This window comes from Lutjanus erythropterus, chromosome 5 (genome assembly GCF_056507025.1).
Source record: "Lutjanus erythropterus isolate fLutEry1 chromosome 5, fLutEry1.hap2, whole genome shotgun sequence".
Taxonomy (NCBI): domain Eukaryota; kingdom Metazoa; phylum Chordata; class Actinopteri; order Lutjaniformes; family Lutjanidae; genus Lutjanus; species Lutjanus erythropterus.
Window position 1 is genome coordinate 31,471,529 of NC_139321.1, and position 22,882 is coordinate 31,494,410.

A 22,882-nucleotide genomic window follows, 5' to 3' on the forward strand; every position below is an offset into this window, starting at 1 on the left:
AGAACTTTGCAAATCTTTGCTGGCTGCATCTGGCAGTTGTGGTGGCATTGCAGTAAGTGCTTCACCATCTATTGCCTGCTGGGGATCTGCACTCTACTGAGTGATCTCTTTTAGTTTAACCTGAGTTCAGTCAACTCACATTTAAAGCAGCAGGAGTTTAAGTTGAACCTGCTTAAAATACAGCTATCAGTTACTTACAGTGTGTAGTAGAACTTACAACAGCAATGAAAATTGTTGAAAAAACGTGAAAGGCTATATTTACAGCCAGCATTTGAATTGTTTGTTCTGGGCTACTGTAGAAACATGACAGCCTTCACTGAAGAGGACCCATGCCCTCTGTAGATATTATTATTATTTCCACCATATTCTGCCAATAAATCCCTGTAAATCTTTCACACTGGACTTTTAAATCATAAAAATTGAATGTCTTAGAGGAATACTTGAGACTTTCAGGGGCGTTGAATTGCCCAGTTAGAAAATATAGCGCACACTCAAGAAAGAATAACCAAAACTAATTGTTATAACACACTTCTTTTTTTTCTACTACCTGCAACAGGTTATTGTCATTTTTAGACATTGCAGCAGAATGTGAAGTATACATTTCAAAAGCCTACAAATGACATACTTTGCACTGTAAAGTTAAGAATGAAAGTTAAAATGATCCTTCTTTAAAATTCAGTGATGCTTCACACAGTGCTGAAGCACTGCAGCCACCCAGTTTGACCCCAAAATGGTGGTCTGTAAACATGAATTTTGGAAATATTCCTGCACTCTGGTGTGTATTTGATGCCAGAAGTCAATCCAGATCTCGACTCAACTGCAGAACTATTTCAATACTGCAAAAGAATGAAAAAAAAAAAAAAACTCTAAAAACTTTAAGACTCTAGGCCACCACCCCTCCCTGCTGCCTGTCGCTGGCTATTTCTACGACTCTCATATGAAACACTTCTGACGTTAAACACCTGTTAACTTTTATGTCTTGTGAGAGGAGTGGCTGAATGGGATAGCATTATGTTCAGCGCTGCTCGGCCTGGCTTAAATCCCCAGTAGAGGAAAGACCACTCCCAGTGCAGCGAGGCAGCAGCAGGAGTGAGTGAGCCCCCTTATCCCTGCAGCCTGCGAGGATCCCCTCAGCTCCAAACCAACAGTTACCTCGATTCCACTTGACAGCTGCGTGAAACCACCATCTTTCCACAGCTCTCTGCTGGATAAACTGCGCCGCTAGCCACCAGCAGACCTGCTTAAGAGGGAAAGGGAGGAGATGTGAGGAGGTTTGAGGCAGCTTATGTTGTTGGTGTCTCGTATCACAGTTGATTTTTTCCATTCACATTTAGATGCCAGAGCAGTGTGTCCTGCCAGAATCCTAATAACCTGCACCACCCATTATGAAAAGTCCCAAACTGGCCTTTAAGACTGAACAAGCAAGGTTACATAAACACTGATGTTGTTCATCTGTTAGAATTTTAAATAAAAACAAATTAAAGAGAAAATTTGTCGCTTTCCATGTGGATGCCCAGTCAGTGTTGATATAAATGTAGTCAACTGAAGCAATAAATTACTCAGTGTTACACTGAACAGTGCTACACTGAAAAAAAACAGTCTGAGTTCTCCTGCTGCAAAATCTGTTGTTCTTCCTGCATCCAGTGATGTCACAGTCTCCATCACTGACTGTAAATATAGATGGACGCCACATCTCCACTTTCGTCAACTGTACAAAAATGAGGCCTTTATATAGCTTCTAATAACAAATTAAAATCAAACTGATCAAAAAAAAAGAACAATTAAAAACAAGCCTGATAAGAACTACATAGGATAACAGAAACAATCTTAGAAAGATTTTATTTCATGTGTACTTCTACTTACTTACGTTATTTTTTTTACTTTGGCCCATGTCCCAATATTAACATGGAGGAGTGAGGTTTATGATCTATACTGCAGTCAGCCACCAGGGAGTGATCAAGATGTTTTGCCTTTACTATTGGGGAGCCGTCATGTTGTCCATCTTTACATATGTCAGTGGTCACAGTGAACTCTTCAGCCACTTAATGTTTATGGATTATTCAAATTTCTAAATTAGCCTTGGTGAGAAACCCCACATACACCACATCTGTATCTTGTTGTTGTGACCTGCTACAATCTTTCTTGCACTGTCCCTGACAAATAAACTAATAAATAAATAAAATTCATCTGCTGTTGAATGGCTGAAGACGAAAAAAATGTACTTGCTTGTTGTGTAAAGTGGGTTGTAATATGCAGAGCTGCAACCAGCATTTTTCACATTATTATGATTAATCTGTTGAGTATTTTCTTGATTTCTCACATTGTCTGTGAGATGACAAAAAAGGGGGAAATGCCCATCACAATTTCCATGGCAACACCTTTGTACTGTCTTACCCCCAATGTTTTTCAGTTCTCTTATTTGGCAAAGAAAAACCACAAATGTTCAAGCAGCTAAAAACATATTTCTCTATCCACTCTGAGTAAATACTGTATTTTGTAAAAAAAAACTATTGTAAAAACATGATGGTGTTTTTTTGTGTGTGGTTGATCTCAGTGGACTGAATAAATCATGGTTGTGATGCATTTTGACAAGCTCACACTGGGCTGCATCTCACGGTCTGCGTATTCTCAAGTTAGAAACTGACCATCAGTTATTTCTGGTGAATCAGAATGAGAGAGTAAAATTCTGACTTAGCTGTGATTGAGAGCTGACACTCCTTTTCTCACAGTATGTGGAGAAAAGCACTTGGGTACAATAGAATCAAAATACCTAAAGACATTTGCCTGGATTTGTGCAGCAGCAGTTAAACCAACAGATTTGCATTATCATATCGTATTCCAGCTTTCTCTACCTTTCTAAAAAAAACATTCTTGATGTGAGGTCCCTGCTGGGCTGAAAGCAGTCCTCCCGTCTGTCTCGAACATAAAATAATACCTATAAATCTGTCTAATGTGCTTCAAACTGCTGATACTCAGCAGCAGAAACCGGCTTGGCAAATTCAATAATCATTTTGGACTACAATGCAAACGACTATAATAAAATGACGTCTTGAGTTGCTCCAATGGCATCAGTGAGTGAATGGAGCGCTGTTCGCCAGCCAGACCTGGTGGCTAAAAGAAAGCTGATCCAGACCTTTAAATGGGAGCTGTTGGGCTAATATTTTAAGGTTTGGATTGCAGCACCAGGAAATACCTGAGAGGTACACCTTTCAGGAATCAAATTTAGCAATCCACAGGAATGGTTGGAAAACTCCAACCAGAGAACTCGGGCTTTCTATAACCTCCCTCCTTGCTTTTTGGATCCAGTAAGTTCAGGTGCAGCGATTAAACCTCCTAACGTGTTAATGATGGTGGAATATTTCATTCTGAGTTTGTCAGTTTTATCCCCCATTAGCAGGCAGGAATGTCCTCTCCTCTTCTCCGCTCACACGTGATTGGTTAACGTCTCTGGCTATTTACACACCACACAGACAGCACATCCATTTAGGAAACAGAGTGGAGATAATGGTTGAGACATAATAGGGGTCAATTAATAAAAATGTGTATATTCTGCTCTGTGCACCAATTTAAAAACATAGTTCAAAAAACAGAAGACACAGTTTAGGTTTTCAAAAAATGTTTGGGTAGGAGCACTTCCTGTACTTAATTTGAGTTTGTTTGAGATGTTCTTTTGATAAGGATACATGTGTGCACAAAACTCCAAGGCACTTTCTATTAAGACAATCAAAATGCCTTTATTGTCATAGCACGGTCATGTAAGACCTTAGAACAAAATGACAAGTTTTTGGTCTTTCACTTCCTGACAGAGGCTTGATCTAAAAACATGTCAGTTTGTTTTTAAGTCCAAAATGTCTTTGCCATAACAACGAAGGTATTTGAGATAAGATAGAACTTCATTCATTCTAATGAAAACTATGCCAGAAATTTAGGGCTGGGTCTGGTTTAAAAATTACGATACCAGTACCGATACCAGTAACATTAAAGTGAAACTGACACGATTGGAGTACTCTATTCAATATCTTTTTAAATGGTACAGTTGTTTACCCTGATGTTTACTTCAAGCAAGTTAGTTATATTCTCGGTTTTTTCCTGAACTAATCCTTCCACATTTCATGAAGTTATTTTAATCAGATACCACAGGTGTGTGATATACTTTTGAATGTTGGTGGAAAACCATAAACATGATCATTTTTGTCTTGATCAGTGTACACAAAGGACTGAACGCAGGTATCGTTTAACTGGACAAGTTTTGATACTACTTGGTACTGGGTTATTTCAATCAATACTTTAAAGGTACTGGGTATAGATTCTCAGCCCTACAGAGATTGCTCTAAAATCACACAACAGAAAATAAAAAAAACAGAGTATTAAATATGAAGTGACATATAAAATATAGTGTATATGGAGTAAATTCAAAACAAAGGTTCCTGAGAGAATAACAACAGAAGTAGCATAAGTTATGTTAAAAAGTCTGCAAAAATGATCTAAAATAGAAAAGCAGCACTGGCAATGGTGATATTACACAATATCACACCCAATAAATGATACATGATGATAACAATAATGAAAAAGTTAAAATTATTCTTCCACATGAAACATAATTAAACACAATACTGTACTGAGTTTTTGTGATGTTTGTGCACAGTTTAGCTTTTTTGGGAAAATTATAATCAGTGAAAAATATCATTTAAGTCTGTTCTGCACATAAAAAATTGTATATGTGTTAACCACCAGACTCTAAAAATAAAAAAACAATGACCCAACATAAAAATAAAAACAGACCAGTCTGTAGTGCTTTTATTTGCTTAATGTGGTGTGACTTAATTTGTTGAAAAAAGTAAATAAATTTGACCGCAAGTATGAACCTGAAGTGATTTATATTTGCTTGAAACAATGAAAAAGGGAAACCATGTTCAGTGTTTTTACATTTATGAGACAAAACTTTACATTTACAGGGTAGGCACAATATCCAGCAATGCTATATTGGTATACAGTTAACTTTAAACCCATTAAAATAACTAATGACAGTTCTTAGTCTGCAGCGGGTGTTTTTATGACGAGTATTCAGTTCATAGAGTAACTGTTTATGTAATGTCTGTGACTAATACTGCTGTTATTTCAATCAAAAATACAAAAACCCTTCCCTTACCTTCGCAATATTAAGTATAAAAACAAAAAACTTAAAAAAGTGGAAAACTCCGCCTCTCATTCACAGAATGAACATTTATAATAAAAAATGAATGCTGCACTTTTCACAGTGATTTCTATGTACAAGTGTTTGGATTTACAAATTTGAGAGTGTATCAGTCTCAGCAGGAGCAGAGACACACTCTGGCCTCGTTTCCATTCACCCTCTTTAACTCAAAGTGAGACTCAGCTGCATATTAGGCCTTTGATTGGCCTGAAATACTCTGGTTCACTGGGCATTACTGAATAAACGCAGGACTGATGAAGTCTGATCCAAACCATATGGGCGTAGCGCAGCAGAAGGTATTCTGGGGGGATTCCTGCACAGATCCTCAGGTTTACACTCAGCTATCAGAGGAGAGCGCATAATACTATCCAGAGCTTTTCAATATCTACAGTCAATGAAGCAGAAACAGCTTTACGTGCTAACTGATAGTAGAGGCTCTCTGACCCACGACATCAAGACAGACTTGGATGTGGAAAACAGAGAAAACACTGCTGGGCCAAACCAGTCCACCACCGTCACAGGTTTTTAGCGTTTGGCTCTCTTGGAAGGGGGCTCCTCCGATTTCTGTCCTCCCCGCGTTCGCACCGCAGGGGGGCTGGCCTCCCGTTTACGGCCCCCCTTCGCCACCGCTGCTGCCTGGCCCCTCGTGCCTCTGCAGGAGGGAAACAAAGAGCGAGTGTCAGCGTGTTTGTCTAAAAATGTGTCTTTGTTAATTCAAGAGTTATATATGAGAAGCTGCGATAACCGGCGCTCCTTTATTACATGTAAGTGCACAGAGCGGAGCGCTGCGTATCCACCTTCCCCCAAGTACTAAAGAGATGGATTTCTCTTACTTCTAATGTTAATGTTAGAATTTAATTTGAGTTCAAAGACAAAACATTTTTGACTAAATCTGTTTGGAAACTACAAAAGGGGCAAAATTAAAAGAAATCAACAAAACCTCGGAAAAACAAGAGACATAGTCCAAATACATTTTCTCAGATATGCTAATTTTTATGGCTTACATGATTTTTGTATTTGCTTATGATTTTTATTGAGGTGAAATTTCTTTTTTAAGCCTCAACTTTTAATTTTTTAATCTCCCCTTCTTCTTTGTCTCTGCTGCTTTATTTATTGTGCAAAATAAATTGTAATGATAATAAAATAAACTAATGATTAAGAAAAAAATGGATATTGTAATAATGGAAATGGATCATCTAGTCTCTTCCCTTAATTATATAAGAATTAATAGGGAAAAATTGATATTCAACCTTTTAAACCAATGATGGGTTTTGTATTTTTGTAAGAATTGTATTTGCTGAACAATATGTTGAAAACATGTTTTGCAATTTTACCTGTTTCGTATTTATAGTAATTTATCATTCACTTGTAAATGTCTGTATCACATGGGAGTAAATACTGTATTTTGTAAAAAACAAAAAACAAACAAACAAAAAAAAACAAAGATATGTGTACACAGTAGATATATTTTATATAGTATATGTAAGAAAAACAGAAAAACCCTACACTAGGAGGAAGATTTTATTTTATTTTTTTTAATTTTACTTTGCATTTCAAGTAGGGCTACACAATTAATCATAATATTATTGAAATCATAATATGAGCATATAATATATGAGCAAGTGTGACATCCAAATTGCAGAAGCGTAAAATGTGTGACAAAATAGAATTATAATAAAGTACTGTAGTGCTGCAGAGATGCCCTGGCCTGCATACCTCAACAGATGTCATATCATCATAAAGTTGATTTTTTTTTTGGGCAAAAATTAACATTTTGATGCAAAAATGATCACTCCCACTAGAACTGCGATACCAGTCAACCGTTACTATAAGCCCTATTCAGGCCTATCACAGCGATATCGGTCTATAACAGTATCGACGTACAGGTTGTCCAATATTCGCCAATATGCAAAACTGTATTTTCTTTAACAGAACCTAATGCAGATTTTATGGGCAGGATTATGTACACTTAATCCCTTTTCTTTATTCAAGTTTTATACTAGGGATGAGAAGGATTTTTTCAGCAATACCAATAATTACCTGCTTCTTATGGCCAATACTGATAAGATGAAGAATTATTTCACATTTTTGTATTCTCAAAAAACAGTTAATCTAACCTTTGTTTTATGCACACCTGAGAGTAAGAAAGGCTAAGATGTAGAGAGTAACGTTGGATGATTTGATATTCGACAGCTCTGACCAAATCAAATCTAACTGAGATCACTATTACAAAGAAAACAGTGAACAGATAAAAAAAATCTCAAACATACTTACTTTTTAATAGAGCCTAAGAATTCAAATTACACGCATTGTCATATTTTTTCAAATCAGATATTATTATAACTGATATTTATTGGCCAATATACACGGGACATATGGACATTGATCAACATAGCTGTGATGGGCCAATAATTTATTGGCCCTGATATTTATCCTGCATCAGATATATTTGGTTTCATGAGTTTTTCAGACTATTTAAGGACTTGTGGAAACCCTGAATTTGTCATGAAGTTAGACACAAAAACTTATGAGTACACAAAGTCTTCTATCTAAAATACTCTCAAAATAAAGAAAAACATCATATTATCAAATCAAATGATAAATGAGTTTACATATTTCTTATAGGCAGTATATATCGTACCTGTAGTGGAATTAGAGATTTTCAATATACCTTCCTTGAAAACAGCTTAGGCCATGCAAAATGCTTTCTTATTTTTAGTTTGGGAGTTAATACCTCAAAAACATTATGAAATTCCAGGAAAACATTTGGTAAAATGTTCCCTTTCACGGAGCAGCGACCTCGCACTCAGTGTTGGTCGGATTCCCCTTTAAGCTCATTGGTTCTGCTGAACCTCAATGAGACAAACTCACCGTGTGCCAGCTGTGGTCTCCTCTTTACCGTTCTGTCGACTTGCCCGGGTGGATGGTTTGCTTGGCTTGTTTCTGAGGAGCAGTAAAAACAAATATGAAACAACAGTTGTTGCTTTAGTGCTAAATCTTACCCCCGCTATAATTTAATAGGATGTGACAGCGATGATGCCCGCTGGGTGCTTCAGAGAGCAAACATTCAGCACTAAAACAATCTGAGGTTCATTCACCACCACTGACAGTGTCTCATAACTGTGCTCATATGAATTCTTGTCTGATTTTATCTGCAGGTGTTCTGGAGATACGTTTTCTCATCAACCATGTTTTTAAGATTCAAAATTCAAATTACTTACTGCAGCTTTTTCTCATAAATCCTCTTAACAAATAATGTAATTGTTTTTGGGTCCTAATACTGAAGTGATGACACTTCCTCCGCTTCATTTTAATTACTATCATTGATGTCATTTTGCTTTATTTGTGTCCACGAGCGGTTAAATTACCTTTCAGCCTCCAGGCGAGATGCTGAGCGTGTGGTTGCTCTGGTTGCAGTTCCTTTTTCCTCCTCTTCTTTCTCACCATCATCCTCCTCCTCGTCTTCATCATTCTGCTCACTTTCTTTTTCTTCTGCTTTTTTGTCCTTTTTATCTGTGGGAAAGATGATAAAAGGTCACAGGCGTCATGGGTTTAATATCTGGACTCCATCAATCTGGAGCTTTAAATTTCCTCTACGTAAAAAAACCCCTCATTTATAAACCACTAGAAACCTAAATAGAAACACAATCGCCTTCTAGATAAATAATTTACAGTACATACAATTGAATTCTACTAGTCTTGATTATTATTAGGAACTTTTGCACATATTTCCACAAATTAATCCTAAAACAAGTCTGATGATGTTGAGTTGTCATCAAGAGATCTCAAGAGATCTCAAACAACATCAAATTTCCTTTAAAAGTGGCACTTGATGACAACAGTCATAAACATTCATAAAGGCTACTCCATTTTCATGATGGGTCTCATGATATGGCTATGACAGTGTAATGACAGTCTTACGCATACCCCTTCAAATAAAGCGCTACCTGACAATTTTACCTTTACTTCTCTCTGGTTTGATTTAGATCAAGCTTTAAATTTCCTCACCTGCATCCTCTGTGGCTGCTGCTGCTTTGGACGGCCGTCCCCTCCGACCGGGTCTCTTTGGAGTTGCCTCTTGGTCCTCTTGAGGCTGCTCCTCCTCAACCTGCACACATAACAAGTATTTAGTCCATATTTCTGATGAGAGCTAAAACATGATGAATGAGGTGATATACCAAATTTAAAAGGTACAACTTAGGTTAGATGTGTTGAAGTCCTAACACACAGATAACAGAGAAGCTGGATGCACATACAGTGTTTAAAACATACAGAACAACTGTGGTTTCTTAATTTTACTGCCAACATACATCATCAGTTTTTTTCTCACTGCAGATCTCCTCTTTGACCTCCTCTTGACCTTCTGCTTGACTCACTGAAGGGAAACAACCTGAAAAATATAAATGTACAATACAAAGACTATAATGATGACGGTGAAAAACAAGAGCGACAAATTAACTTGACAGCAGACATTCAGCAGAAACAAGTAACTCCTGTCCAAAAAGGAGTCAGAAGAAGTGAACGCCTATTAAATCCTACCCTCCTGATACACTTTCTGAAATGCTTGAAAATAATCATTTTTATCATACACAGCTCAATCAAGTCAACAAAATCAAACAGTCAGCACAACACAACAAGAAAAAATGAGCGTTTTGTTCTTTGTGAACTTAGAATATTCTGTGATACTGTTTTGTCTCTACAATATGTACTCAGGACATAAGTTATATATTTTAGATGCAGTATGCAAACTATAATGGCACAGATTTAAAGAGCGTGTGTCTGTGCTTTCTCACCACTGTCTTTCTCAGGTTGTTGCTCGCTTTGTTCCTGTTGACTGTTGTCCTTCTTTGCCTCCTCTTCAGCCATGGTTTCCTGTAGGATTATCATTTGAATACACATCATTCAAGACACATAACCAGAGATGTAATAACAGATTATTTGGAGGACTTCCAGACCAGGATGCAGAGAATGTTTTAACTCACAAACAAGACAAATCTCACCTCCACAGATTTCTCCATGTCCTCTGACCTCTTCCTCTTCACTGCTGATTTACCTGGAATTGAAATATGTTACATGTATCCCATCATCTGTTTTACATACAAGGCCAAGGCAGAAAATATCTAGTAAACTCGTAGCTAAGCTGCCCCGCCTCCCCTCATGCCAACTCTCATTGCCAAACTACTCATTCATACTGTTTTACAGCTTGTTAACAGTGATGACAGCAAAATAAAACTTGTATAAGTCACAACATCATGCTATGAAATGCACAAATTAGCTATTGAGGTTTGGCTCACTTATTGTTATGAGTTGGTAATGTCCGTGTAGCCACACCTCTCCATACAGTTAAAGAAACACTGCTGGTGCTAGTCGACATTTATAAAGTGCTTGTATACAACTATAAAGACTAGTCTTTATTGCACAGTTCTTAAGTGATTTAAACAAGAAGGAAACAAGAGTTAACATGCATTCATATGACTTGAATTAAAAACAAACATACGTGTGTCAGTGGTCTCTTTGGAGTCAGAGCTTCCTGCAGTTTCAGAGTCTTCTGGAACAGATGGCGGCAGATTGACTTGACTGCCTCGACGTCCAATTTTTTTTGGCTGACTTTCCTCCTCAGTTCCCTATGGATTGGAAAAATATAGTGCAAAATACAGTAAAAGATAAGGTACAGTGACATGCAATCCATGACTACATCCACTACAAAAAATGCAGTGGGAGACATCATTTTGCAAGTCACAACTAAGTCTCAAGCTTTTGCACTCAAGTCCCAAGACAAGACTTACATGTCCTAAATCCTAAACTTTGAGTTCTAAACACCCCAGAATTCACTGTACTCAAACACTGGCAGTAGTTAAGTAAGGACTTGGGGGATCTGGGGAATTAAGTGTTGACTTGCTGAAAATAAATGGGAGTAATGTTAGTTGATTCAGGAAATGAAGGTAAATTGATTAATTTGTATGGGGAAAGGTATCAAATACCGTCCAATCAAAAGGCTCAAGTCCAAGTGAAGTCATGAATAATTGCTGTTAAAGTCCAAGTCGAGTTGCAAGTCTTTTTTTATTGTGTTCAGTCGAGTTTAAAGTCATCCAATGTGACTAATGTTAAACATTTGACAGTTAATTCACAATCTCACATGTACCAGAATGTGAACCAACCCTGTTATAATAAATCTGGTAATGTTAAGTAATGTGAAGTATCTAACATTGATGCACATATGTACATTTGTTAACATACCTCTTCACTCTCAGTTGGTTTTCTTGATGAAGTTTTATTGCCACTCTCCTCATCTTTCTTCTCATCCTTCTTCTGATCATCTGAAGCTGAAATAATAGAAATATCACAGAAAACAGAGTCAGTCACATTCATCAAGCATAGAGAAGGAAAACTTGTTTACTATAAAGAGCAGTAAAACATTCATACAGAAATCCTCAACTATTTCTGTTTTCAAATCTTAATATCTTGACGTGATTTGCATATTTTGGCTGAAGCACAAGCTCTACAATTAACTTTATCATACATTGAAATTGTGATGCCAGTCAGAACAGAAGAATACAGGCAAATTTGTGATAGAAAGACGCCCCCTTTTCATTTTGGCATCCATATCAGTCAAAATATTTCTACTCCGCTCTGTGTCTGTGTGACGCCAGGAGACAAACAAATATGATGAAATATTAAAAGATGTTTGTTTTACATGAGCGACGAAACACCAGATTATGTTGAAAATTAAGATTTTTTTTCCAAGGAGTATATTTGAATTCAAGTATATTCCTAACCTTGAAAACATATCAAATTAAGCATTTTCCAAACTGTATATATATCCCGGCAAAATTTTTAAATGACAATCCAACCAGCATCAGCTCCTTTGGCTGCAGCTCCTGAACGTCTTCTCCCACGGCTCGGAGCCTCCTCCAGCTTCTCAGTTTCTTGAGGTTGGTCCTTCTCTGCCTCCTCGCTGGTCGTTCTGGATGATCGACCCCTGCGTGGTGTTTTGACTTCTACAACCTTCTCCTGATCGGTTTCCTGATGATCAGAAAACAATCCATGAGGAAATCAACCATGAGTAAACAGATATCAAAACACTGTTGTTAATGTATTTAAGAATCAAAAGAAAACACAAAGTACCAATTTTATAATGACTTGATTATACTTTGATAAATTCTGAAAAGGCTGTATTTACCTCAGCAGGCAGTTGCTCTTTGCTTTCCTTTTCATCCCTCTCATCACCTGATCAGTTAAAAAAACATAAATATATCCATTAAGCTGCTAGAAGGGAGATCTTTGGTGGAACCAGTTCATCCATAAACAGTTCATGTGTTGTATTTAATAACAACTAAATGTCAAATTCTTATAATCTCAGCTACTATACCAGATTCTTTCTCTGCTGCGACTTTCTGACTGGACAGCTTTCGTTTCCGTCTTCCTCTTCCCTCCGTCTTCTCTTCCTGCGTGAAAAAATTGTGTCAGCACAGAGGGTATGGGATGCTGTATCAACACCTACATTTACTGCATATGTACAGTAAGGACTTCTTTTCAAACACACTCTTTGTCGGTACCTTTTCTGACAAGTCAGATCCCTTCTCATCCACATGGCTGTCTGTGCTGGAGACATTACCTGAAAAATACAAACAAATACAGACAAATGAGATTAACTGTGAAAGAACCAAAGTCTATAGCTGAGGAATAAGAAAAAAACATGACATGAAAATCAGTATTCAGCTTTCTGACAGTGCAGTAACCTCTTACTGACACACACAACAACAAAGAAATTACAATACACACATACAGAATTGAGTGAAATCATAACATGACTCACTGATTTGTTTGACCAGTTTGGACTGACTCTCAGGTCCACTCTCTGTGATCTCTTCAGTCTTCTCTGGGACGTCGTGTTCCACCTGAACAAGAGATACATAAGAAATATAATAGTGATGATGATAATAATAATTCTAATAATGATACAGTAGGCAGAGAGGAGAGGCAGATCAGATAAAAATGTTAAATAACACAGGGTACAAATGTTACACGTTGTTTACATCTGTGAGTGAGCATCACTGAGGTTGAACACTTACAGTTTGTAGATCACTCTTCTCTGTTGTAACATTTTCTTCCTCCACTTTCTTATTCTCGGCTTCATCTAGTGGTGACAAGAGGTACGGTTAATGTTGCCTATTTTACAGCTTTTGATGAATTTACTTTAAAAATCCACCAGATAAAATAACAAAAAACAGCTTTTAATTTGTAAGTCAGATAAGAGAAAAGACTTACTATTATCTACATCCATCTCAGCCTGACTGTCCTCAGCTACCACTTCTTCTGCCTGTTGCTAGAGAGAGAGATGATTGTGAATATATACAGAATTTTAAATAAGCAGGTAGAATGCATAAACCATGAAAGGTTCCTCACCTTGGGGCTTGTCTTTGTGTCTGCAACATCCGTCTCAGTTTGCTCTAAAGTAACGATAAGATGCTGAAGTTAATAATCGGCCAAAGAGGAAACTTTTCAACCAGAATGTTTTCAAGCACTCACCTTGTTTACTGCATATTTCTGAGGCTTTTTCAGATGCATCAGAAACAACTTCAACTGCGCTTCCCTCTGTGGCTCCTCTGACCTCTTTTGTTTCACACACAACGGCATCAGCGGCTGAAACATTGGAGAAATTACAGAAACAAACAAATAAAACTTTACCTTGAAAATCATGTGAAATAACATCTGCACAGCTCAAAACACAAGAAACAAGATTTGAATTTAAACTGACAGTTCACTCCAAAATTAAAAGTACGTTTTTCCTCTTGCCTGTTGTGCAGTTTCATGTGTAGTGTTGTGTAGTTTCTTTTTATCATATTACACCTGCCAACTGTATCACTGTGCTGACTAGTTCAGTGGCACTAATGTTAAAGCTCAATTGAAGAGAACACCATTAAGATTACATCTTGCGCTGCGAAAAGCACCAGTCTGTCATCCATGAGTAGATGCATGCTTCCTTCTATGCAGTAATATGGTTGGTGTGTGAAGTTCAATAGAAAGAAAGAGGTCTGTGGACTATGTAGAGAAACTGGGTCATGATTTCTGTAAAGAGACATTACTGTGGAGTTTTTCAAATGTATTTCCTGGCACTTTGAGAAGCACTAGCCAAGCGCCATCTAGGTTCATCACATCTGAGAGAAGGCAAACATCTCTACGGATGATATCGCAAAACTCAGCAACTCACACCAAAGCAATCAGATAAATAAATATCTCTACAGGTAGGAGAAAAATACTTATTTTTGATTTTGGGGAAAACTGTACCTTTAATCCAAAATAGAAGATAAGAAAGTTTACCATCTCTGCCAACTGCTGCTGGTGCCAATTTTTCATCTGGCTGCGTTTCAGGAGCGATTTCTGCACCTTTGGCTTCATTTTCATTTAAAGGACGTTCATTTGAGGGAGTGTCATCCTTCTGTATAAAAGATGGAAGAACAATTTTACACAGTAACACATTAGAAAATTCTACTGATGCTAAATTTTGTATTTGTTTAAAATATCATTGTGATTCACACTAACTTTAAAGGGAGCAGTGATTTAGGCCAAAATAAAAGAGACAAAAGTCATAAGTTTACAAGAAAAAAAGATTGTGCTTTTTGTCAAGGCCAGTATGACCATCTACTAGGTATTAACAACAATTTAAGAACGTTTTACATTACAGTAGACAGAAAACACAAAATGAAACACCAACACTGCATAGATTTTGCCCCTTCAAATTCCTACTGAGGCTGAATCAGAACCTCGCAAAATGACTTTTATCTTAGAAGGCTGTAACATGTAATTGAACCTTTAAGAGTGAACACAACAAAGGTCATTTCATTTTACAAATGTATAATAATTACCTGTGGAGCAAGAGATTCAGACATTTCAACACTTGTCACTTCCATCTCTTTCTCTGAATTTTCAGGCTCATCTATAAAAGAGAAACATTCATATTTAGGGAAACATTCTGACCTCTTTAGACAGCCAACATTACATTTTGCCATCAATGTTTTACCTGCAGCGTTTGGTTTTTCATCAACAAGCTCAACAGTTTGCTGAGATGACGACGGCTCACTGGCTGTGAACTCTTCAACTGTTTGCACGTCATGAGGAGGATGCTGCTCTTCTTGTTCAGCTGCAGATGTTTCCATCGGTTGTGCAGTCTGATTCACCTCCGCTTCTTCTCTGGTGTCTTGGCAGATTAAGCTGGAGGACACTGTACTGTCAGGATCCATGGAGAGCAGAGTCAGAGCTGCCTCTTTCATCTTCATATCAGCGTCCTGCAGACTCATCTCGGGTGTTGCGTCCTCTTGACTGCTCTCAGGTGGAAGTCTTGCCTCTGCCGCTGAGGTACAGACGTCCATGAGGGTCAGCAAAGCATCGGCCTCGGCCGGCACAGCTGGCATGTCGCTGAGCCTCGACTCTGTCTCACCCTCGGGTGGTTCGGGGGTGATGTCGCTTAAAGCATCGCAGGTGTCATCTGAGAAGGAGGTGGTGGTGGTGGTAACAGTGGTGGTAACAGGATCAGAGTCTGTGCTCATGTCTTGGAGAAGGACAGGATGTTTCTTTAGATGCTCCTCTGTGTCCAGACTCAGCGAGGAAACTGAAGACTTTGAAGATTTATCAGACTTTTCCAATTTGTCCTCCTTGGGTGTTTTCTTCTCTTCTTGGCTATCATCTCTCTTTTCTGGGACTTTCTCCTTCTTCTCCGTTTTTTTCTTTGCACTCTTGTTTTCCAATTTCTCCTGGACAGGTTCCTCTGAGACTTTCCGCTGTTCTTTTGCATTTCCTTCTTTTTTCTTCTCCTTTGTTGTCTCAGGTTTGCTGACAGGTGCGCCTCCGGTACTTCTGACATCTGAACTCTGAACTTTAGTATCCGTCTTTGATAACAACACAGTCTTTGTTTCCTCTTTGAATTTTGATTTAGATTTTTCCACAACTTTTCCTTTTTCTGTTGGCTTGACCCTTTTTGGATCTTTGTCAGTTTCAGAGTTGGACTTGTTGGGTTTCTGGCCATCTTGATCTGCTTTAGTTTTTTCTTTCTCACCGTCTTTGCTATCTGGTTTAGATTTGGGTTTGTCCTCCGTGTGGCTCCTGGACCTTTTCAGGACTTCCTTAGAGTGTTTATCTTTCTTCTTGTTGCTGTCCGATCCGGGCTCCATGTCAGACCGATCCTCAGAAGAGCCAGCAGAATCAGGGCGGAGCAGCTGCTTGAAATCACTTTTAGCTGAACTTTTCTCTCCTTTGGCTTTTTCCTTTTCTTTGCTCTTGTCCTTATCTTTCTCCCTACTTTTGTCTTTCTCTTTGTCCTTCTCTGATTTGACAGCCTCCATAGATGGAGCTTTAGCCTTCTTGACAGTAGCTTCTTTAGGACCCTCTTCAGCCATTCCCTCCAACACAAACATCTTTCCTGCCATTTTTTTCTCACTTTTAATCTTCAGCTTCTTCTCGCCTTTCTCTTCAGAGGACAGTTTAAGAGCAACACCTTCCTTCTGCTGAGATTCATCTGCCTGATATTCAGATTTTTTCTCCTGCTTTTGTTTGAGCTTGGCGCGTTCATCCGACAAGCTGCGCTCTTTCTCTTTGCGTTCTTTAGAGTGAAGTTCTTTACGGGACAACCTGTCAAATTTCCCAATTGAACGCTGTTTGAGAGCCTCTTGAGAACCTTGCTCAAGCTCTAGGATAAAGGAGTGCGTCCTGCCTTTGTCAGACAGCTTCCTAGCTTCACTGGAATCTTCTGAGACACTGCCACTCATCCTTCTGTGCCTCTCATCAGACGACGCTGATTCTGACAGATTTCTTAAAAGTTTTGGCTGTGGAGTCTTAGAGGCCATAGATTTTACCTCCTAATTTTGAAACAACAAAACACATAAATGTTTGTTACAACTCACAAAGCCAATGTCAAACCTGTTACCTGTGATGAATTCTGTTTTATTATTTCACATACCGCTTTCTTAGCTCCTTCTGCATCTCCTTTCTTTTTGCCAAAAACATCTCCCTCTTTCCTGAAAGGTGACATTGATGGATGCATTTACAGAGTTGCAATACAGTTTCTGGTTTATGAGGCATACTTAACTAAAACATATTGCAGTCTAATACAGCAGGTGTACTTAAAAAAATGGTAAATGAGTGTTTATCTAAACATTTGGTTGTCTTGTTTAGCGGCAGCTGTGTTTGCCTCAGAGCTTCTGATTACTGACCTTGAATCTAGCTTCCTCTTCCTGTTGAGAGCCATTTTTTTCTCCAGAACCTTCCTTTCTTTGCGAGCCTCTTTGGCTCTGGGGCCCTCCAGCCCAGAGTCTCCACTCCTTTGTTTTTTCTGATCTGTGTAGGAAATGAAGCCTGGTGGTAGTTAGTTTGAGGACACATTAACAGGGCTCAAAGATAAGGATTGCCCAGGGAAAGTAAAATGTCACATTGGGCAAGTAAATCTAGCAATTCACTTGCCCGATAGGGCAAAAAACAAGAATCAAATACAATTTTTGTTTTTCTGGAATTGATAATGGAATTAGCTAGGAAGTGAGACATCTCAGTTCCTTCTCAGTTCTGTTGAGAGCTGCACACGCACAGTACAGATGAACCACTCATGAGAAAATGGTGGCAGATAAAGACAGTTTAGAAAGAAAGAAAGAACACGAATACTAAAGCAAATCAGGTAATCACAAAAATGACTACCGCAGATTATCACGTTTTAAAGAATGCGCAGCTGTTCAGTGTACTCCAGTGAGATTGCTCTTCAAAGAAGAATGGGACTGACCTGGCTATGCAGCACAACACCGACATGGCTTGTCAAAGGCATTATTTGATAACAGCTAATAAATTAAAAGGTTCATATAAGGGCAAGTAAAAATTTTAACAATTTCTGACCCAGATGCGTATGTGAGAATAACAGTAATGCGGGGGACAATGATAACCATCAGTGTGCCTAAACAAGCACGCAATGCGATTTACAATTTGTGACTTAAAGCAGCAACATATTTAAAGAAAATATTTAGACACAAATTTAGTAAGAAACAAGAATAGATACTGCTCTAGTTCATACACCATGCAACCTTAATATCTTAATATTAATAAAAGAAAATGAAACAGGTTTGAAAGAACTGTGATGGTCCTAAACGGCCAACAAGATAGACTTTAAGTCATTTAAGTTCACATGACAGACAGAAATACCTTGTTCCTCAGCCTGCGCTGCTTTCTGCTTGCGCTTCTCTTCCATTCGCTCTCTGTTCTGTTGTCTTTTTAGCAGCCGCTCCTCTTTGTCCCTTGCCTATGAGATGCAATTAAGGACAGAAAGAGACAGAAATGACAGATTGAATAATTAACACATACAACCAAAACAATACATGTGGTTTTAAAGTATGTGATCAACTGATTGGCCAAGTAAAGCTGCAAAGAAGCTTTAATGTTAACATTAATACAACTCACCGCAGATCTCCGACGCTCCTCAACAGTGATTTCATCATCTGAATCGCTATAGTAACGGGAGTAGAGGAAGGGCTTGTGAACGTAGGCCTTGCGGCGAGGTTTGCGATCTTCCTCTCCTGCGTCTCCACTGAATTTTTTCTTTTCTGCTTTCTCACCTTGATCTGGTGAAAGAAAAACACAAAAAATATTACAATCCAACACAGAGAGTAGAGCTCAAAAATAATGTTTGTGGGAGTCAAGATAATATTTATGGTACAGTGAACTGCTCAAAATTTGTTTGACAGGCAGGAATACAAAGTTGAGACCATCTGATGGAAGCTCCCCATCCTCAGAGGAATCAGACAGCTGCTCCTCATCTTCACTTTCTCCCTCAAATGACGACAGGTCACTGGTGTGGACAGAGCTCACTGTGATGTCACTCAGGCCCTCCAGGTCCGAGTCCTCCAAAAAGTATTCTGCAGGTCACACACACAATATTTAAATCTCATGTTTTAATTCTTTCACTTTAAAAAACACTAAAAAGGGCTTGTGTGTATGATTTAGTGGCATCTAGCGGTGAGCTAGATTGCAAACAACTGGCCTTGCCCTCCCCTGTAGGAGACCCTACAGTGGCCGCCAAACTTACAAAAAATGTAAAAGCCCAGATCAAGAACAAGCTTATAATATTATGTTAATTTTCTGTAATATTCTGACAATAAATCCCTGTAAATCTTACACATTAGACCTTTAAAAACAAACAAACGAACATAAAAATCAGCACTATAGTTGTCAAACATTTATGCATCTTACACATGTATTATGTTTAATTATGTGCTATTATGCATGTTGAATTATTATTCAGGAAAAGATAACAGAAGAAGTTAATCAAATATCCACAAAAATGTAATTTGATATAATTCGCTGACAGATCTAATATTGAGCCACCTGTAATTGTAATGCACCTAAAGTACAGTGAAAACTATGTATTACACAGATGTACACTCACTTGCCAGACCTCCACAGTGCTCAGCACTGGAGTAAGGTCAGGCTCTATACATTATGATCAACTATAGAGGAACAAAATCTTTGTTTGTATTTCTTTAATACATTCACAATCGGGAGAAAACTTGATTTGGTGAAAGATTTGCATGTTGCCTGGACATAAAAGAGCTCAATCCCCATAAAAGAAAGGATTTGTATATAAAGGTAATTTGCCATTTTCATTGTGTAGGTTGTTTGCTCAGGGGTTGTTGTTGTTGTTTCATGTAGTGATGGAGACTTTGAAAATGGACATGCAGATAGCAGTAGGAGGAGATTATCGACTAAAATACTTGCACAATAGCAGGCTCAAAGCCACAGTCTACCTCCGGTGAGTCAGACTAGGTATACACTGATAACTGCAGCATACAAATCTTATCCGAATAAGGTCTGAATTCAAGGGGACTTGAATTTGTTTGTCTTGTCCAACTATTGGTCCAAAATCCATAGATATTAAAATTACAAAGACAGAGAAGAAAAGTAGCAAATCCTCACATTTTAGAAGCTGGATCCAGAGAATTCTCATCAAATGTGGTTCATAGAGGACTTCAACAATAAATTTTCTGTCACATGGCTACTATTAGCCAAGCGACTATTACTATTACTAACTAATAATATTTTGTATATACAGGTCACGCTGCTCCAAACAATTTAAACACATACAGAGGGTAGAACAGCTCACCTTCCTTTATCCTCTCTCTGGCTCTCTGCTTCGCCTGACTTGTAGATTTCAGATCATCATCCTGCTTCTCCTCTGTGGGTTTTCCAGTTGTTTTGCTGGCAGCTTTATCTTTCTCCTCATCTGTCAGCTCCTGAGCTCTTAAGTCCTCCTCTTCCATCTTCACCTCCTCTATTAAACCCTCTTTTCCCAGATCCATCTGGTCCTGACTGTCCTCTGTCTTAACCTCTAATGCCTGGACCTGAATGGTTGCCATCTCCTCTGCCTCCTCTAGCATCTTCCCGTCATGGTGGCTGTCTCCTTCCTCAACGTCACACATGTCTTGCTCGCCCTCCACCAGTTGCATGGGCTCATCTGAAGGTTGGCCTTTACGTCCTTTATCTGTGCCTGAGCTCGCCCTGACGCTGGCCTCCTGGTTGAGGGAGGTTATGGTATCCAGTATGGACATGGCATCGCTGGCTGAAGAGGTAGCCGGAGCAGTCGATGAGGCTGTAAAAATGTTGTCATATTTATGTCAGAGATTTGGGAGATTATTGTTTTATTTTGTCAGTTGATTATTGGTAATGTGGCTTAATATGTGTTGTTCTTGTATACTGACCTCCCTATATATAGACCAAAGAGGGAAAATAAATCTTCTATTTTAGTGGTCAAAATCATTATCACAAACACCACAACACCAAACACCGCAGTCATGATTTATAAAGGGATGAAATGCTGCATACCTTGCTCAAGAACGCTGCTGTCTGGTTTTGTATCTATTGGAGGCAGTGGGGCTGGAGGTTCCTCGGAGCAGCTGCCAGGTGACAGAAATTCACGGACCACCCTCTCCACCTGCGGCCTGAAGATGTGGTTGATTTTGGGATCCACCACCTGGGCCACGATCCTGTCCACTCCCTGCTCCAGCATCCCGGATCTAACAGGAACAGATTGATTTAACTGTGTTTCTTGCAGAGTTATAACGCATCACAAGGCTTGACAGTATAGAATACTTTCTGATGCTAAACTATTAGCTTGAGCAGAGATGAAGATGAGAAGGTGGAAAAGAGACACTGCTCCATCCTGACTTACTGCAGCACGAGTTGTCTGATGTTGTTTCTCAGCTGGTTCTTGTTCAAATGAGGACTCCATGTGTGGTTAGAAAGATGATTAGAGACAAAGTTGTCCACTCTTTGTTTCAGGTTCAAATAAGCTGGCTGCAACAGGAAAGTATGGAAAATTAGAGGGTACTGCTAACAATTGTTAGACATTTTACTTTAGAAATTCCATTACTGATTAAGTGGTAAAAAGCGAATCGACTAAATGACAAATATTTTTTCTTTCTTTCTTTCTTTCAACTTTTGTTTTTACTAAATACCTCCTATTTATTACATATACGTTTGAGTATCCATTAGCATATCTTGTGAAGGCTTACCATTTCAATACATTTCTACATTTTGGATTTTAATACGGTCAAATGAAAAAAAAAGAAAGACAGAAATTGGTTGATTCCGAAATTATTATTTTGTCATTAACCAATAACAGAATTATACAAACCCCAAAAGACCCTACATGTGATTCAATGTTAAATGGATCGATTATCATCACCTGTCCATCTAACAAAGCCTTTAAGTTGAATTTCATACGGTACATACATCATTGGAAGTGAATGAAAATTACTGGTTGCCACAATAATGAATCTGAACCTTTCTGTAAAGTTTCCGACAGGTAATTTTCTAATATTAAGCAATTTAACGTAAAAGGATGTGTTGAGAACGGAGATGTAGCATTTGTTGCCTGCCTTGACACCTGCTTTCAGTGTCATTATATAGACTCACCCATTAATGTTACAGTTAGTTTAGTGAGCTATAACCTACATACCATGCCAAAAAGTCACTAAAAACGCAGAGATGTGACGTTTTGAAGATGTTTTCAGCCATTAGTTACCTTTGTATCAACGTCTGCCAGGCAGTCCCTCCTGAACTGGTCGAAGAGACCCTGTGTTTTTAAATGACTGACGATCATTGAGACGAGCTGCGGGTCTCCCGGTGGTAAACCTGCCATGTCTGAATGTAGTTAGAGTTAGCTTTGATTAATTAAAACAATTAATACTGACAATACATCAGGTAATATCCCACTGCAACACACCGAGCTTCTGTTGTGGTTTGTGAAGTTCGAAGCGGGTTTGAACCGGAAATGAATGAAAAAAATGGGTCGTGTCTAAATGGTCATCCCAGACCCGAGAAAGATCTCGCGAGAGTTATTATTTCATCAAAAACTATTATTTTTACCCAACTATAGCCAAGTTTTTTGTCCCTGATCCTAATAAGATATTTACCACAGCGTTTTCATGTTGTATAACAAAATTATTTTGTACAAGTTGCACAAATAATAAACAAAGATTACACATCTCGCGAGAGTTCCACAATCTAGGGTTCCCAATTAATCTAGAACCGACCATAAAAACGTTCCGCTAAACCGGAATAGCTTTGCAAGCGAGGACTTGGACACCAAAATAAAAGGTTACTAATACTATTAACTATATGCTGGGACTGGCGGGATAGATGCATACAACATCTTGTGAA

The 22,882-nt window shown here is 38.4% G+C and overlaps 1 protein-coding gene across 1 annotated transcript; it reads right to left on the reverse strand.

Annotated features, from left to right (window-relative positions):
• Positions 1-5,024: 5,024 nt before the first annotated feature.
• On the reverse strand, positions 5,025-22,478 carry bod1l1 (biorientation of chromosomes in cell division 1-like 1). The gene is made up of 30 exons (XM_084719620.1): positions 22,245-22,478; positions 21,390-21,514; positions 21,044-21,234; positions 20,325-20,810; positions 18,931-19,080; positions 18,626-18,786; positions 18,371-18,467; positions 17,401-17,524; positions 17,148-17,205; positions 15,216-17,046; positions 15,061-15,131; positions 14,516-14,633; positions 13,724-13,837; positions 13,601-13,644; positions 13,463-13,514; positions 13,267-13,331; positions 13,011-13,092; positions 12,751-12,809; positions 12,564-12,639; positions 12,375-12,421; positions 12,046-12,217; positions 11,432-11,511; positions 10,692-10,818; positions 10,195-10,247; positions 9,988-10,066; positions 9,505-9,584; positions 9,203-9,302; positions 8,563-8,707; positions 8,066-8,137; positions 5,025-5,846 (listed from the first exon to the last, which is right to left on the reverse strand). The coding sequence occupies exons 1-30, from the start codon at positions 22,359-22,361 to the stop codon at positions 5,720-5,722; spliced, it is 5,103 nt and encodes a 1,700-aa protein (XP_084575746.1). The 5' UTR covers positions 22,362-22,478; the 3' UTR covers positions 5,025-5,719.
• Positions 22,479-22,882: the final 404 nt, after the last annotated feature.